The 17,045-nt window shown below is 44.5% G+C and overlaps 3 protein-coding genes across 4 annotated transcripts in view; 2 read left to right on the top strand and 1 right to left on the bottom strand.

Annotated features, from left to right (window-relative positions):
* Window positions 1-444: 444 nt before the first annotated feature.
* ears2 (glutamyl-tRNA synthetase 2, mitochondrial) lies at window positions 445-5,575 on the top strand. Its single transcript, XM_056586500.1, has 10 exons — window positions 445-900; window positions 1,063-1,218; window positions 1,390-1,579; window positions 1,898-2,048; window positions 2,462-2,783; window positions 3,585-3,693; window positions 3,932-4,085; window positions 4,543-4,673; window positions 5,091-5,226; window positions 5,437-5,575. Exons 1-10 carry the CDS (start codon window positions 585-587, stop codon window positions 5,530-5,532), a joined length of 1,761 nt encoding a protein of 586 aa, XP_056442475.1. The 5' UTR covers window positions 445-584; the 3' UTR covers window positions 5,533-5,575.
* Window positions 5,576-5,697: 122 nt separating this feature from the next.
* LOC130379564 (ADP-ribosylation factor-binding protein GGA3-like) lies at window positions 5,698-15,640 on the top strand. 2 transcript variants are annotated; one of them, XM_056586496.1, is made up of 16 exons: window positions 5,698-5,942; window positions 6,529-6,613; window positions 6,946-7,021; window positions 7,468-7,566; window positions 8,187-8,310; window positions 8,554-8,654; window positions 8,806-8,886; window positions 9,022-9,159; window positions 10,158-10,365; window positions 10,889-11,086; window positions 11,387-11,457; window positions 11,593-11,711; window positions 12,008-12,168; window positions 12,692-12,861; window positions 13,105-13,215; window positions 13,915-15,640. In XM_056586496.1, the coding sequence occupies exons 1-16, from the start codon at window positions 5,885-5,887 to the stop codon at window positions 14,023-14,025; spliced, it is 1,911 nt and encodes a 636-aa protein (XP_056442471.1). In that variant the 5' UTR covers window positions 5,698-5,884; the 3' UTR covers window positions 14,026-15,640. The 2 variants fall into 2 exon arrangements, with proteins under 2 accessions (XP_056442471.1, XP_056442470.1); XM_056586495.1 differs by having other exon boundaries at window positions 11,593-11,720; window positions 13,915-15,638.
* LOC130380080 (cAMP-specific 3',5'-cyclic phosphodiesterase 4B-like) overlaps window positions 14,373-17,045 on the bottom strand; it is a 22,708-nt gene continuing 20,035 nt past the window's right edge. Inside the window, exons 19-20 of the mRNA XM_056587264.1 lie at window positions 16,192-17,045; window positions 14,373-14,396 (exon numbers count right to left, since the gene is read on the bottom strand). The exon at window positions 16,192-17,045 is cut by the window's right edge and continues 466 nt beyond it. Coding sequence (XP_056443239.1) covers window positions 14,373-14,396; window positions 16,192-17,045 — 878 coding nt within the window. The remainder of the gene's footprint in view (window positions 14,397-16,191) is intronic.

Raw genomic sequence — 17,045 nt, 5'->3', positions numbered from 1 at the left:
TATTTTCTATAACATCAATGTCAACATCGGGTGACTTGAAAGCTCACTTGACCTTGGTAAATACTTAGCGATAATAACCTTAGCTTAATGTGAGAACAGATAAAGACATCCACAGGCAATTTATGACTCATTATCATCTGGTTTAAACAGAAAAGAAGAAGAACCAGTTGTGTCACTTCAACACCTCCCTCAGGACATAGTCTGAGGGAGGACAAAGATTACCCCTAGTTAGATTTGTGATGTTCCTACATTCTTGATTGATTGCCACCACCACCACCATCACCCTAGAGTAGACTGTCAGTGAAATCAACAGTAATATAGAAAGCCTAGTTCCTCCCCAACGTCCAACACTGAAGCACCAAGGTCAACAGCAGAAGAAATGTCCGCCAGATGGCGGTATAAGCTGTAGAAACACCCGGCACGCCATGACCTCTCGCGAGGAAGAACGGGTTCGCTCTGAAACTACATGGTCCGGGTAAAAACAACGATGCGTCCTAAATCGAACTATTAAATGAATGAATTAAGACAATAATGGAGCTCGACTGTAATGTTCGATAATACCTAAGCTGGTAGCCACGTGGTGTATGTGTGTGGCTGTGTTCACTAGCGCAAGTGTCTCTTCTTGTATGACCATGTTCTCGCTGTCAGTCTCCGCGGTGACTTCCAGGTGTCATCTCTTCACGGCGTTACATCGATTTGTCCTGACTAGTAACGCCGGGCTAACATACTCTTCTACCTGCATCGGATGCACGTCGTTGACGAATACACCGTTTAAGCAGGAGTCCAAAATATCAGCCGTTAGGAATTTATGTACAGACCAAGACTGCAACGTATCTGAGAAAACATGCCCATCCACAGAAAACGGTGAAGTCAGAGTGAGGTTTGCACCGAGTCCTACAGGTAAGCTTCCGGTGTCAAAAATAACAAGACAGCTTCAACTGTTATTAAATTGTTGTTATTAACCATAATCAATTCAGGGACAGAAGCATCCATAACAATTAAAAAAAAGTTGGATACCTAGTGCAATATAATGACTTAGCGAGGTCTGTCGACACATTGCAGGGTTCCTACATTTAGGGGGTCTCCGCACTGCTTTGTACAACTTCATCTTTGCAAAGAAGCATGGAGGAACTTTCATCCTCCGCCTTGAAGACACGGACCAGAACAGACTGGTACCGGGAGCAGACGAGGCCATAGAAGATATGCTGGAATGGGCTGGTAGGATCCTGTTGGTTATTACTGCTCAGTCTCTCAACCAATCTAAACGATTATAAACTATTGCTCTATTAGTATCGTTAAAATTTACACTGCCACAACGTGAGGTGATAATTGGGTTATTTCCGTGCCATGCTGGAGCCGTGTCTGCTGTGTCTGTAACCGTTGGTCCAGGTATTCCTCCAGACGAGAGCCCTCGTCGCGGAGGTCCGCTGGGCCCCTACCGACAGTCCGAGAGACTGGAGCTATACACACAGGCCGCCCTGGGCCTCGTGGACGCCGGTCACGCCTACTACTGCTTTTGTAGCACGCAAAGACTGGAGCTTCTCAAGAAGGAGGCGCTGCGCAGCGGACAGACGCCCAGGTAAACACTAGCCCCATGCAGCCCGCGCGGTCCGTATGGACCCTCATGGTAAGGTGGTTGAACCGATCGGTGTACTTCCATTGTAGAGATCAGATCTTCATATAGAGGGTACTCGTATGTACTTAAACCTTCAGGGGAGCCCGACACACTTTTTAGCCCATCATTTAGGTCAGACTATTCCAATCATTGGAGGCAATCTGTAATCCATATATTGGATCTTTAACCAGAACGGGAGTGAGTTGATATCTATAGGAGATATTTTGTTACTTCAGTGTTGTCAGTGTGTAAGTGTGGCTGATGTTCCATCTCGCTGGGCAGATATGATAACCGATGCCGACACCTGAGGGCGGAGCAGGTGCAGGAGAAGCTGTCTACGGGAGGTCCACGTGTGATCCGCTTCAGGCTGCGGTCTGGGGTCGAGCCCTTCCAGGACCTTGTCTTCGGCTGGAACCAGCATGAGGTGGCCCAGGTGGGAGAGGATTGTGTTGGACCTCGAGGGAGGTGTGAATGAACTACTGTGTTTAATGTACCACATTTTATGTTTTCAATATTTTCGTAACATTATTAATACTTGAGGCTGACTATTCTTATTCCTATTAAGATTTTTAACGATGACTCTACAGCTGTTTTTCACAATGTGCATCTTGTATTTTGATACACAACATACCAAGATAATTTCCTTCTTTTTACAAAATCCCATTCAATGAATCCCATTGAATAACGACGGCGGAGTCAACCCTACAGGGCGACAGCCTGTAATTACCATTCACGTTGGTTGTCAGTGCCTGTTCAGTCCCCTCATCTCTGGTTCCTCCTCCTTCCTCTCCATCCCCTCCTCCTCTCTTCCTGGTCCCCCCCCCCCCCCCCCCCCCCCCCCTGCAGGTGGAGGGCGACCCCGTGGTCATGAAGGCGGACGGCTTCCCCACCTACCACCTGGCCAACGTGGTGGACGACCACCTCATGGGCATCAGCCACGTGCTGCGGGGCTCCGAGTGGCTCATCTCCACCTCCAAGCACCTGCTGCTGTACCGCGCCCTGGGCTGGAGCCCGCCGGCCTTCGCCCACCTGCCGCTGCTCCTGAACCGGGACGGCAGCAAGCTGTCCAAGAGGCAGGGGGACATCTTCATCCAGCGCTTCCAGCAGGCCGGCGTCCTGCCCCAGGCACTGCTGGACCTCACCACCCACTGTGGCTCGGGCTTCGCCAGTAAGTGAGGGAGCGGGTGGGGGCTGTTGTTGTTGTGGTTATGGTGGTTATTGTGACTACCTGTGTCCACTGCTCGACAACAAGCCGTTTTTTTGCTCGCTTATGTGACAAAAAATGGAGCTTTGCTTACAAATCAGGATTTGTTTAAAAATGTAGTTAAGCAATGTATTATTCATTTCAATTAATAATACATCTCACCCAGTTGCGCGGGACACTTTAAGGGAAGTGATATATGATATCAAGTATTCAGTCTGTGGGGACAGCACCATCTGTTGTCAAACAAAGATTATTGCGATTGCCAATTCTGAATGGCTGCGATTTAGGCCAAGTCATGGTTCTCAGTTAAAATGAGATTGATATGTGACATCGTTTCAGCTATTATTAAACCAAAGGGAAACTGCATGACTCACCAATGCATGCTGTCTCTGTGGGATGAATAGAGTGTCTGGTATCGCATTAACAGTCCACATTAGGGATCCCTTTGGAATTCACTCCCCTCCCACATCAAAGTCTCTCCAACCCTCTCTTCTTTCAAATCTGCCCTCAAAACATACCTTTTCACACTAGCCTTCCCCACCTAACTCCCACCTTATTCTTCATGTTTAACCTCTGTTTTTCTTTTATTCCTAGTCTGTCTTACATAGTTTTGATAGGCCAATATGTAAAGCGTCTTAGAGTACTATATTAAGCGCTATATGCATTTAATTTATTATTATTATTATTATTAGCCATGGGTGACACATTGTGTTTTTTTATTTATTTACTAACGCGGACTTATGAAATGCTTCTGTCACCATGCAGCTAATAGAATAGGCAGGAAGATGGAGGACCTGATCTCAGAGTTCAACCCATCCAAGATCACAACCCACTCTGCTTTACTTGACCTGGAAAAAATCCCAGAGTTCAACCGGTGAGTCCGCCTTCTGTCTCTCGCTCTCTTTCTTACAATCTGAAAGTCTAGAAAGCTAGACTTTCTGTCTAGCTTTCTTTCTGTTTTTGTGTCAGAGCTTGTCGTGACTTCCCATGGCAAACTGTTTGATTCATTTTTGTACTGTCAGGTGTGGCTTCTCCCGAGCATGCTTAACTTCAGCCTTGGTTGACATGTGCCAGTAAGCTCTTTATTTGGTGAAACATTTTCATTTGCTTAGAATCCACCTCGAGCAGCGAATAGAAGACGAGGAGCAAAGTGATTCGCTGGTGAAGGATCTGCAGGAACACATTCAGAAGGCCTACGCAGAAGAGATCCAGGACAAAGACGTTCTTCGTGGGAGCTACATCACTCGCATCCTACGCCTTCGCAAGGTAAACACGCTTCACATGTTTTTACCAGAGAATCAACAGTTTAAGAAGAGAGATAAGGTGCCTTCTGTAAGATGATTCCCACCCTGAATGATTAGCCTACCTTGTGGAGAGGGGGGTGAAGATTCACAAGAGAGTTTGCGCACAATGACAAAACAGCCTCCAGATGGGATTCAATAACATCAAAGTCAGCTTTATTGTCATTTACAACAAGTGTACTAGACAAATAGAAGAACCGAAATTTCGTTCGTCTCTGACCCGCGGTGCATTAAGTATAAAGGATAAAAATAAAATGTGGTATTTGGAATAAAATTAGATAAGTAATATTTACAATAAATAAATTAACAAAGTTGGAAAGCTTGCGTTCTAGCAGGCAGCCCCCAAATGGGATCACTAGCATAGCAGGATCAGTGGTGGCTGTTTAGACCCGAGGCTTATGTTGCCTGTGTTACTTCTGCAGGGCCACATATCCTCCCTCAAGGAGCTGGTGACCCCGGGCTACTCCTACCTCTGGGTGCGCCCTTCTGTGTCCTACCAGCAGGTGGCAGCACTCACCTCAGAGACCCAGCACATTACCTCTCTTTTCCTGAGGTAAAGTACTGCTCCTAAATGATTTTTTTTTTTTTAACCAACATATGTTTACATGAGGAAGCTGCTTGGACCACACAAGTGTATCTGAAGAATCTAGAGGCATGTATGATATGCTGGGGTGGATGTGTGTATTCCAATCTGTGCCAAATGTGACTATTTTGGATTCCCAGACACTACATGAAGGTTGTACCTCCTTCCTAATGACATGTATCTGATTCACTGTACGTCACTTTGGATGAAAGGGAGAATGACTAAATGGTTCTAATAAAATCAGCGCGTGTGTGTGTGTGTGTGTGGTGTGGTGTGGTGTGGTGTGGTGTGGTTTGGTTTGGTTTCATCACAGGATCCCATGGTCTTGTAGTCACCTGTGATCTCTGAATCAGATCTGGTCTGTTTCTTGTTTTCCTTTCCGCACAGGTTCATTGAAGCGCAAGGGGAAGAGCTGTCTGTGGAGGCTCTCAGCAAGGACCTGAAAACTCTGGCTAAGAGCGCCAAGGCCACCAAATACAGGGACGTCATGAAGCTCTTGAGACTGTCCCTCAGTGGCCTACAGGTATCATAATGCTATTATAAGTGAATGATGCTGAAGTTATACAGACATGAGTGACATTGTAACAGCTTTATCATTTGACCACACTTAAAAGTTAAATTTAAAGTTGGATCTTGATTGTTTTATCGTCATGTCACAGGTACCGGTACATTGTTATACTGTCTAATCGAATCCCCCAATTCCCCTCTGTTTGTGTGTCCTGTGGCCATGCAGCAAGGTCCAAGTGTAGCGGAGATGATGGTGTCTTTGGGACGCAGGGAAGTCATTCATAGATTCCAGAAACTTCTCCTTCTCTCACCAATTAGCTGAAATATCCTCAGCATTTGAATAGCCTGCTGCAATTGTGTACATATTTTACAATAAAATGATTTTGTATAAAAGTTCGATTCATGATTTATTTATTTTTTAGCTCACCAAGTTCTGAAAGATTGTAAAAAATATATATATTTGACTTTGAAGGGCGAGTTTTTTTTCTTTAGAAGGGAATCGATTCGCATGATCCTGACTAAGCAGATAACGAGTGTCACATGTCGCTACGCATTGCTGCGCTGGGCTAGACAAGGACAACCCGAATAGCAGTTTGATAGCTGTACACTGAGTCCACAACCAGAGAAACTACGCGTTGTGTGTAAATAAAACAAGTCTGATCCCCGACAAGAGTATGCACAACGGCTCCATGGCGAAAAGAGACGGAGAAGAAAACCTGGACTCATGGCTCAGTAAGTGTCGGCTAAAAAAACATTTAAAAATGAATAAATGATATGAAACGTTAGAAGACGACTATAGGAAACGATACTTTCTTGGGTACGATTGCTTGGTTTCGAATGCACTCGTTCTCTATTAAACGATGTTGTTGTTAAAACAGTTTGTATAGTGCATGTGATCGGTTTGTTTGCATGAGTTATAAAAGACAAATTTACGCCAGACGACGGTAAAAGCCATTTACGAGTGAACAGGAAGTGTGAGGTTTCATAAATAACGGTGGGCAACAACAGTCAACCATAATTGGGACTGCATTTGCTACCTTTGATCACACACTCGACTATGCAACTGTGTAGTACTGTATAGCCTACCTGCGTTCAATGGTCACCAAGTGTTGTATGCGTTGTAAATCATACATTAGGGCCAATCGCACAAAGCACGTGATTTAGGAGGGTTTGTTTATGTTCCAAGTTGTTTAAGTTAAAAGTTGGTTTATGTTGACACACACACACACACACACACACACACACACACACACACACACACACACACACACACACACACACACACACACACACTGCTAAACTCCTACCTTCCTTTCAGATAAAGCCACAGACCCCAATAATATTGAAGACAGGTGGGATTGTATCCAGGAATTCTACCAACTTGTCAACCAGGAGACCGATGGGTAAGAGAGGTGTCACAGAGTAAACTTGTTTGAAATGAAGGGGCAATTTTGATGTGACCACCATTTTGAGGTTTAGAGGACATAACGAACCGGCAATGGTTCTTACTCACTCATTACTAGTTTTTCAAAAGTTACTTCCAGCCAAAAGGATAGGCAAAGGGGGTGTAGAATGAAATGAACATGAATGAAAGCCAACCTTCTCATACAGTACTCATGTCATACTCTTAATGGGTCCTTTTAACTCCTTAGTTATGTCCTCAATGGATCGGAGTCCCTTTTGTGTTTCCCCATGGCGTGTTTCCAATCTGAGTGAGCTGTCGCTTGTGTGTCAGTCCTCAGGTAGCGACGCGGCTTCTGGCCCACAAGATCCAGTCGCCCCAGGACAACGAAGCTCTGCAGGCTCTCACCGTGAGGCCTCACGCCACATGCAACAACACCCTTTATCCTATCTGGAGTCCAATGCTGAGCTAAACCTTCTCTGTTCTTCCTTTACCACTCCAATTAGACCTTGGTTTACTCATTACTTAAAAAAACAAAAAAGAAAACTAGTGGTACTCTTGTGTGTTTTGGAGACATTTAGTTCTTGTTTTTACAAGTGGTTTATGCTTTGGCCTTTATGAGTAACCATCATCACATGACAGCCATGACATGCTTTCATGCGCGAAGAGCAGTTTCATATTATTAGTAGTGTTTAGAGAAGCTCTTGACAGTGTCAGGAAACGCCCTTATTGAACTTGTGTTTGTGTGTGCGCGTGCATGAGTGTGTGAGCCATACACGTGTCAATTGAAAGAAAAATGTCTGTAATTTCTTTTGCTTGTAATTTGTTAGATAATTTAAATTTCCTGCATTTCAGATTCTGGAAGCATGCATGGACAACTGTGGCAGGAGATTTCAAGTGGAGGCCGTTAAATTCCGTTTTCTCAATGAACTCATCAAAGTGCTGATTCCAAAGGTCACACATTTTAATTCAGAGCAATAACAACAACAATAATAATGTTTAAATTTGTATAAATTGAAACATTATATAACATTATATAAGTCAAACCTAAAGTAGGCATTTCGTTTTATCGCAACCTCAAAAGATTTCACTTCTCAAAGTTCGTTCCAGCATATCTGCTTAATTTGTCTATAGACAATGCTAGTTATTAAACATATTCACACATTACTCAATAATAAAGGGCTTATATGGGAATCTGTGAATAAGGCTCTTTTAAAAATTGTGTACAGCTGAGCTGACATGGTTCTGTATATTAACCTTTGATGTTAATAACACATACATGTTTGCTTGTAATGGTTAAACCTGTAGCAAGCATTGAAAAGGAGTATTTAAGGGGGGCTGAGGAGGGCTTAAAGGAGAGAAATGTGGTGTTGACCTCCATCCAAAAGTTTCTGGGTTCAACCCTCATCCCTGCCGTATGCATGTACTTTCAGCAGCGCCCCTGAGCAAGATGCACAACCCCTACCTCATTAACATATACACTTGCTTTTGATAAAAATGCAATTAGTAATAGTTATGAATGAGACTGCATGTTATTGTCCCCCTCTCTCAACCTGTTGGTTCTACCTCCACAGTACTTGGGCAAATGGAGCTCAGACAGGGTGAAGGAGCGGGTGACTGAGGTGCTCTACGGCTGGACTCTGTGGCTCAAAGAGGAAGCCAAGATCCAGGAAGCATACAGAATGCTTAAGAAACAAGGTGTCAACACACACACACACACACACACACACACACACACACACACACACACACACACACACACACACACACACACACACACACACACACACACACACACACACACACACACACACAAAACACAAATCATCACTGACAGCTGTGAGATACTGTATTCTTCCGACATGACTACGACCTTTATTCACAAAGAAAAGCTTTGTTGTTCTTTTTAAAAAAATATGCATTTGTCTGTTGTTTTTTAAGGTATTGTTAAAGAAGACCCTACATTGTCAGACCGAATTGCGATGCCCCCACCATCAGAGAGAACCAAAGAGTCCGTCTTTGACAAGGAGGGCAAGGCAGAGGTACGTGTGTGTTTGTGCCTTTTGTGTGGTTCAAAGTTTGTGTACTTAAGTATCACAATCCCTAGACACATGTGCACTTTGCCATGAAACTCTCTAAATGTGAATCTCCAAGTCAAATATATATGAAACTGCATTGTGACGGCGTCCCCAGCTCTTAGCCAGGCTCCTGAAGAGCACATGTCCCGAGGACCTACAGACCGCCAACAGACTCATCAAAAACACCATCAAAGAGGTGAGGGTCCCCCCACAGCCCCCCTCCCCCCCCACCCCCCACAGAGGCGGCGCCGTCGCCCTATTGGCTAAGGGTTTTGAGCGTCACATTACAGCTAGCCCGGTTCATCTGAGACGCTGTGTTCTTGTGTCTCAGGAGCAGGAGAAGGCAGCGCGGGAATCGAGGCGTGTTTCGACTCTGAAGGAGGTGGAGACCAGCGTCTCCAAGCTGGGGGAGCTGCTGGCCAAGAGCAGCAGGACTGGAGCCCCCGTGCAGCACAGTGAGGAGCTCAGGGTATGGGTTGTGTTAAAAGAAAAAAAAACATTGCACAGGCCAGGGGTTCCTATGCTTTTTTCCTCCCGCGACCGTTGCAGTGCTTCCGCTCGATCCGACCGCACACTCGCTGGAAACGCTGATCACGGCAGAATCGGTGGTCCTTTTGTTTAACACATTGTTTAGGAAACGCTGGTCTAGGCTGTACGCTGTCATGTTTATAGTGACTGTGAGACCCTTGAGGAGTTTGTACAGTATTCGAAGACCCTTCAACTGTAGCCTTCATGCTCTTGATGCAGTAGTTATTACAAGCCTAAAGTATATCCAATTCATTGTTTCTAAGTAAAATCATTGGATAAAGTTATTTTCCTACCACTCACATTTCTGGCATTAAAACATTTTTGGACATTTTTAGGCCTGGATTCATAAACGCACTCGGTCAAAGCTTTTTTTATTTCGGTTTTAAATGACAGTGGGTTGAAAATATCAGTTCTAGTATTAATAGATCACAGTGCCGCATTTGATTAGTTTGATTCGTTCATAACATATTGATTTAAAAGGCTGGAAAACTGGGTAGGGCTATCTGGTTCAGCAATAAATTACTATATTGGGATACATTGTTTCCATTGGTGACTGCCTTTCATATATTAATACAAGTTTGGCTATATTTTTCTTTCAAATTAATAAAAGTAGGCTAGAGATTTCTTAACTGACCTTCTGATCTACATAATAGTGAGATAAGTTGTGTGATGGTTTCTAAAGCTTATTTCTGTCTTATTCTGGATATTTATTTATTGTTGTTTGTTTAGCTTCACATGACCACACAACTGTTGGTAGCACGGAGCGAATCCTTGTTATTTATATATACGTGTGACATCGTTTGTTTGTACGTCTCTCTTTCATAAATCTGTTTCAGTGTTGTTTCTAAACAAGCCCAACATCAACCCCCTGTTTATTATTGTGATATTTATTTATTTTGTGTGTTAATCTTTCTACTTGTTTCCTCCTGTAATCTACAGGTGTTATACGAGCACTGTGATCGACTCAGACCTAGCTTGTTCCGGCTAGCCAGCGAAACGACAGACGACGATGCGGCGCTGGCGCAGCTTCTTGCGGCTAACGACGAGCTAACGCAGGTGGTGACCACCTATAAGGAGAGGGCGGCGAAGAGCGAGGGGGACCAAGCTAGTCGAGGAACATCACGGAGAGAGGAAAATACAGTCTATGGTATGTTTTAATATAGCCACTAGGCGCAGTTCTAAGGTTTTTTCTGTTCCAAGGTAAGGTTTATGGGTTCCAATATGTTGGGTTTTAGGGGTTGGTTTTCTATTCTGGAGTAGGGTAAGGGGTTGGGTTTAAGGGTTTCTTGCTTTGGTTCTAGGGTTGGGGTTAGCAGTCGGATATTCTAGTGGTTAGAGTGTTTGACTCCCAGTCCAAACCTTCGGTTTAAATCTCTGCTAAATGACTGAAAGAATTGTCATTCATAGTTACAGGGTTTTTCGAGAAAGTTTTTTGCGTTCGATGAATGTTTTCAAAGTGAAAACTTGTATATGATTCCTACAGACATCATGTACTTGTCTATTACTTTCTGAAACTTGAACATACGTACATTTGGTTGTATCTCTAATATTGATCAATTGTATGCTCTTGCAGAGCTCAGTCTTACTTGGGAAGTCACTTTTGGCAAATGATCTCATGTAAAGGAGATGTCTCATTTAAATGTGATGATGTGCCTCTCCTCTTTCTGTAGCGCCACCCACCAGTCCCAGGGGGATTCGAAGCTACCACCTCATTGACCTGTCCGCCCTGGACGCCCCACCAAACCAAAGAACAGCAGAATCCCCCCTCTCCTCCTCTCCTCTGTTCCTCCTCTCGTCCCTCCCTCCCCCTGCCCCCAGTGGGAATGGTACCCTCCCCTCAGGGGTTGACCTGGAGCTCATTGACTTAGGTGAGGAATCTGTCCGACCATTAAAACATTTCATTTGAGAAATCAGTAATGTAGAGGTCATCATGTATCGCTGCTCAGTGTGATTATCTTCTTTCGACACGTTAAACCCCAAAGCACAATGCTGTATCAAAATACTTTTTGAATTTCTGGGTCAAAAATAGACTTGAGTCCTAGACGAAGTGGGCGTCAAAATACAGCCCTGCCACATTTGCTCTGCTCTGTTTGAAAACATTATGATTCTATATATATCTTGGGACTTGCCTCAAACATGAGACAAAATGTGCGCTCCTTGTGCTCCAGGCAAAACTGAACATGCCCAACCCTGTCGGACGGAAGGGACGCGGAATACATACTCTAAAGAACTACTGCTGGTAAGGAATGAATACAGACCATTACAAAATACATACTTTAGATAAATACTGCTGGTGCGGCCTGAATGCAGACCATTACAAAATACATCAAGAGCTGCACTCATCTCCTTCAACCAGCTTGTTCGTGTCTCTCAGGTCAGCAGAGGACTTCGGATGAATTACGATGATGCATGTGGAGGTGGTGACTACTTCCTCCCAGCTCAGAGTGGCTCTAGGGCAAAAGGCAGCTCTGGGAAGGGGGCTGACACCATCTGGTACGCTGTGTATGTAAACCGAGAGGGATATGACTGTGTATATATATATATATATTATATTCAAATATCAATGTCTGGCAAAGTTGCTTTTTTACCCGTAAACTTTTAATTAAAGGTACAGTGTTAAGGATTTAGCGGTGAGGTCGTAGATTGCAACCAATCGAACACCCCCCTCAACTCTCCCTTTCTAACTGCATAGGTTAATCGGCCTTTAAGGGACTCATTTTTGTCGATTTGATTTGTTTTTTTTCGTCTTAAGTCGTCTAAATACTGACTCGTATCTTTAATCCTGACAGCTCATTCATCCAAAACCCACCATCTGCTGTATCAGGACTGCCTCTCACGCTGCAGTGCCAGCCCCTGGACGGCCCTCTGTCCCCAGGGGAATCAGAGGGCCGTCGGCCTCCTCCCCAGCCCTGTACAAACACCCACCTTCCCATGGATGCAGTCAGGCCCAGTATGTCCACCTCCAGCTTGACCCATTCATTAAGAGTGATTATTAGAGACGGGTGCCTGTCGTTCACGGTCGTATAAGTACAGCGTTAATACAGCCACAGTGCTCTGTAGGGTGCTGCAGGGATAATGCTGTTACGCAGCGATGTTACAACTTTATTAGTTGCGGTGCGAACAAGCTTGCGGTGTTGTGTTAACCCCGAGACTAGAATGTTGTTTTGGTGTGTCAGACAAGCAGCTATGCCCACAGGCGGCATTATTACAAACATAATGACTGCATTTACATTTACATTAACAGTTACATTGTAATGTAATGTAAATGTAAATTGAATGGCCTCTATATTGTGCATGGAATTCAGTTTCTTTGCGGTACAACAGTGGAGTATAAGTTTGCAACGATTGAAGATTCAATTAAAGAGAATAAAAGTTAAAAGAATAAGATGCACGTTTAGATATCAACAATGTCATGAATAGGTAATGAGTAACAAACTTACCAAACCGGTCTCCGCCTCTCTCTGGTCCATCAGGCCAGCTGGAGCCCCTCCCAGTGTGGGACCAGGCCGGGGTGCACGTCTCCCTCCACTTCCCCCGGGACCCTCCAAGGGAAAATCCCGGCGAAGCCGTGGTGGTTCTCTCTGCCATCAACACCTCCTCCCTTCCTGTGAGGGACTTCCTGTTCAAGGCCGCCGTGCCAAAGGTTGCCGAAATCCTCCAAACCAAACCACATTTTTTCATCCAAACGAAAAACAATGATGATTATTTATTTTGTCGCAGAGTCTTTGCGATGATGATCTGTGCTCCTAGATGACTTTCTGAATGAAATGCCATTTGTTTGGGATTCCCCGGGATAAAAAGGGATTTCTTCTCAATAGTCATCTATTTTTCCTGTCTCCCCCTTTGTGGTGTTTAAATGTCTGAATGACAACTCCTTCTCCTGCAGGGCATGTCCGTGAAACTCCAGCCTTCCTCTGGCTCACAACTGCCACCCTTCAACCCTGTGCTACCTCCAGCAGCCATCTCCCAGGTTCTCCTCTTGTCCAACCCCCAGAAGGTAAGCTGTGGCCCCCGTGGCACCACAACACACCCCATGCTGAAGCGTGTATCCATGGCTGTATCAATTGGCCTTTCATGTGTGAGAAAAGAAGGACGAATATTTTACTGAAGCAATGAAGAATAGCCTGTGGTTGTATTTTGAACTCTGCCATTATGGAAAGTTCTTAATCATCAAATTAGACCCATGACCATTGCCAGTTATGTGTCATGTTTTCCGGGTTATGATTATATGTTATAGCTATGTGACTAACGGACGCATACTTTATAGAGCAGAGGTTAGGATATGACTACTGTGATTATATGCTGCCACTCGGTTCAGGTGATTACTTCCCTTCTAAAATGGGGAATTGAATCAAATAGATTCATTTTTGTAGCTAAATGCTAGCTTTCATAACCTCTGTTTTAAAATAGAGACGTATGAGCAGCTCATTAGTAGGGTCTGACTGAGGAAAAGTGTTATACCCTAATCAGTGCTATGATTTACCCAGGCACAGCACAGGGCACACTGGTAGACAAAGACATTTGTCTTGAACCAATAATTGCTGCTGCCTTACTCTTTTGTAACCTTGCTCTCAAAATGTCCCTCTCCCTCTCCCTCTCCCCCCCCTCTCCCTCTCCCCCCCCTCTCCCTCTCTCTCCCTCTCCCTCTCTCTCCCTCTCCCTCTCCCCCCCCCTCTCTTTCTCTCTCCCTCTCCAGCTGAAGCTACGGCTCCGCTACAAACTGGCACTGTTGCACGGCGACCAACCGCTTAGTGAAACAGGCGAGATAGAGAGCTTCCCTCCCTGGACATCTTTAGTGGACGTCTAAAATTAGAACATACTGAGCTCCTATTATTTATTATTATCCTATTTTTTGTTGTTGCTGAGCTTGTTGGCTGAGCTTACATCACTTTTGCCGATAACCTTGATATTTTCATAAATCGACAGTGATTAAAATGATGCAGGTTGTGAGTCATTAAACTGACACATGCGCAGCTCTCTACTGTGGGTTGGAGCACTGCCCCCTTTACGGTTTTTATATTCTCTTTTCTAATATTTTCTACTCACGCCTGTGCCTCCCACATGCCTGCCCACACTCACATTGTTTTGGGTTTGTTTCCAGGATTACGTTTAGCGTATGCCGAGCCAAATGCTTTCGATACGTTTAGATTCCTTTTACTTGGTTTCGTTTTGGAAGAGCTGAAAATCAGGGGAGAAGTGAGAATGAAAGTGTTCTGTATTTAAAGTGTTGTGTACCTGTCGTTATCCCTGTAAATGTAGAACAATTTAGTATTAATGTTATTATTAAAGGGAAAAAATATTTCTGTTTTTCTATGTTATTTCTACGTGGGGTTCAAAGCTAATCCATACACGTCCCGAAATCTCTCAGAAAACAGTTTTTTGGGTTCAAAATACAAATACGGGGACAAATATGGAAGTGAAAAACCATATTGGAGGTGCATGGTAACTTTGTTGACCAATCATATTTATTGTGTGACATCAGCAGATTAAAATACATGTTCACTATATACATATTTGTAACAGAGGTGTTAGATAAAGTGCCAAAAGCTTCTTCTTTTTTTTTTACAATAAATAAACAAAGACAAAATGGGGAATGGCGGAAGACCATCACACCGGTTACCCTGGTTCCAGAGACCATGTCTCGACAGGTCAAAGAACTCGGTCAGAAGGAACTGATGGCGTATTTCTCTACGAAAGTGGCTGTGATTTGTCATCGGGACTTCATCCATGATGTCGTTGCAATACCTTGTTTAGGGTAGTATATGGCGGTTCCAGTTTGAGCTGAATGTTATGAGTTAGCCTTTTCTTCTTGAAGATCTGTGTTTATAACTGGACAAAAAAAAAGCCCTTGATGTTGTTATCCCCACACCATATATAGCACGTTTTATCATGACGTTATAGATAGAATGGTTTCCCATATCCAACGGCGTGACGTATCAGTTGGAATATGTGACTGTTGCTCTGTTCCCAGACCAGGGCCTACCCAGCAGTTTTGATTCCAAAGGAAAACACGGAGAGTAAAGACAACAGACTATATATATTCCAAAGACATTTTTTGCGTTTCTTTACATTTTTCCGACAAAAATGGAAGAATAGTTAGTATCCATGTTGTTCAGTATTCAAACACCAACATAAAGAGTCTTTAGTTTATGTGCGCGCGCGCGTGTGTGTGTGTGTGTTGTGTGTACACATGTAGGCCCACGTACGTGCGTCACTGAGAACGAGACAGCAATAGTCCATGACATCTGGAGGTTTTTTCACATGCACTTGTTTGCATGTGTGTATTTTGGACCAGGGGTGCTACAAAAGTTTGATAAAACTCACTTTCAACCCTAATTCCCTATGGCAGTGATGTATGTAGAGTAGATGCTAGGTGATGCAGCTCATTGGTCTCTCTGTCGTAAAAGATTGACTTGTGAAACACTGTTTTTAAGTTATTACCAATCCATACAGTGCATAGGCTCCAACATTTATAGCATTTGAACACATTTAAAATATGGTAAAAATCAGTTTTTGGTGTACAGTACATGTTTTTCTGTCGCTTGTCCGCGAAATATATCTCGGGTGACGAATGATATATTTTCTTTCAGTTGCCCACACGATTTGTCTTCCAAACGTTTGTTGTGTGTGCTACAGCACACACAACAGTATGAAGGCTGTGTTTCGGAGCATATAAGGTGTAAGGGATGTTTCATTCCTCCTTGCGTTCGTACATTGCAGTTGATTCAGTGTTATCTACAGGTAACATGTCTCTCCCACTCGTCTCTCATTCTCTCACTCTTTCTCTGTCATTCTCACACTCTCACTCTCTTTATCTCACTATCGACTGCCATCATGTGTCCTTCTATCCATGAAGTCTCCACAAGAGTCTCCCCTCACGGGTTATTACTTTGATCTTTTGTTGTGATTCCACAACCAGCTAACTCTCCTCTTCCTCCTCCTGCCCTTCATCCTCTGTCTCCCCTTCCTCTACCTCCTCCGTCTCTGAAACCTCGCCATCGTCCCCTAACTGCTCCTCCAGCATGTCTCCCTCTAGCTCCTCTTCTGCCTCCTCTCCCTCTACCTCCTCTTCTTCCCCCCTGCCTTGATCCGTATGGTCCTCCCCCTCCTCATCTTCAATCTCCTCCTCTATCTCTTCCTTGTCTAGATAATCTTCCCTGTCTTCCTCCTCCTCATCTTCCCTCTCCTCCTCTATCTCGTCCTTGTCTAGATAATCTTCCCTGTCTTCCTCCTCCTCATCTTCCCTCTCCTCCTCTATCTCGTCCTTGTCTAGATTATCTTCCCTGTCTTCCTCCTCCTCATCTTCCCTCTCCTCCTCTAGCTCTTCCTTGTCTAGATTATCTTCCCGGTCTTCCTCCTCATCTTCCCTCTCCTCCTTTATCTCTTCCTTGTCTAGATTATCTTCCCTGTCTTCCTCCTCCTCATCTTCCCTCTCCTCCTCTAGCTCCTCCTTGTCTAGATTATCTTCCTTTTCCAGATCACTTTCCTCCTCTCTGTCCTCCTCTTCACCTTCGCCGTCTCCCTCAAGCTTTTCTTCCTCCTCCCTCTCGCCTTCGATCTCTCCTCCTTCTTGCTCGTTTTGCTCATCATCCCCCTCTGCTTGGTCCTCCTCCGCCTCCGTCTCCTCGGGCATCTCTCCCCCATCCTCCTCGTCATTGGCCACCTCGTCGTTGAGGGGCTCCTCCTTCTCCTCCTCCTCTTCCGCCCTATCGTTCCCACCTGTGTCCTCATCTTCTGCTCCGCACTCCTCTGCATCAGGTTCCCCTCCTTCCTCCTCCTCCTCTTCTTCTTCCTCCTCCTTGGCGCTCTCAACGACCACCTCCTCCC

This window comes from Gadus chalcogrammus, chromosome 3, assembly GCF_026213295.1.
Source record: "Gadus chalcogrammus isolate NIFS_2021 chromosome 3, NIFS_Gcha_1.0, whole genome shotgun sequence".
Lineage (NCBI taxonomy): Eukaryota > Metazoa > Chordata > Actinopteri > Gadiformes > Gadidae > Gadus > Gadus chalcogrammus.
Note: the sequence above shows the minus strand (reverse complement) of the source record. Positions and strands in the feature narration are given on the sequence as shown.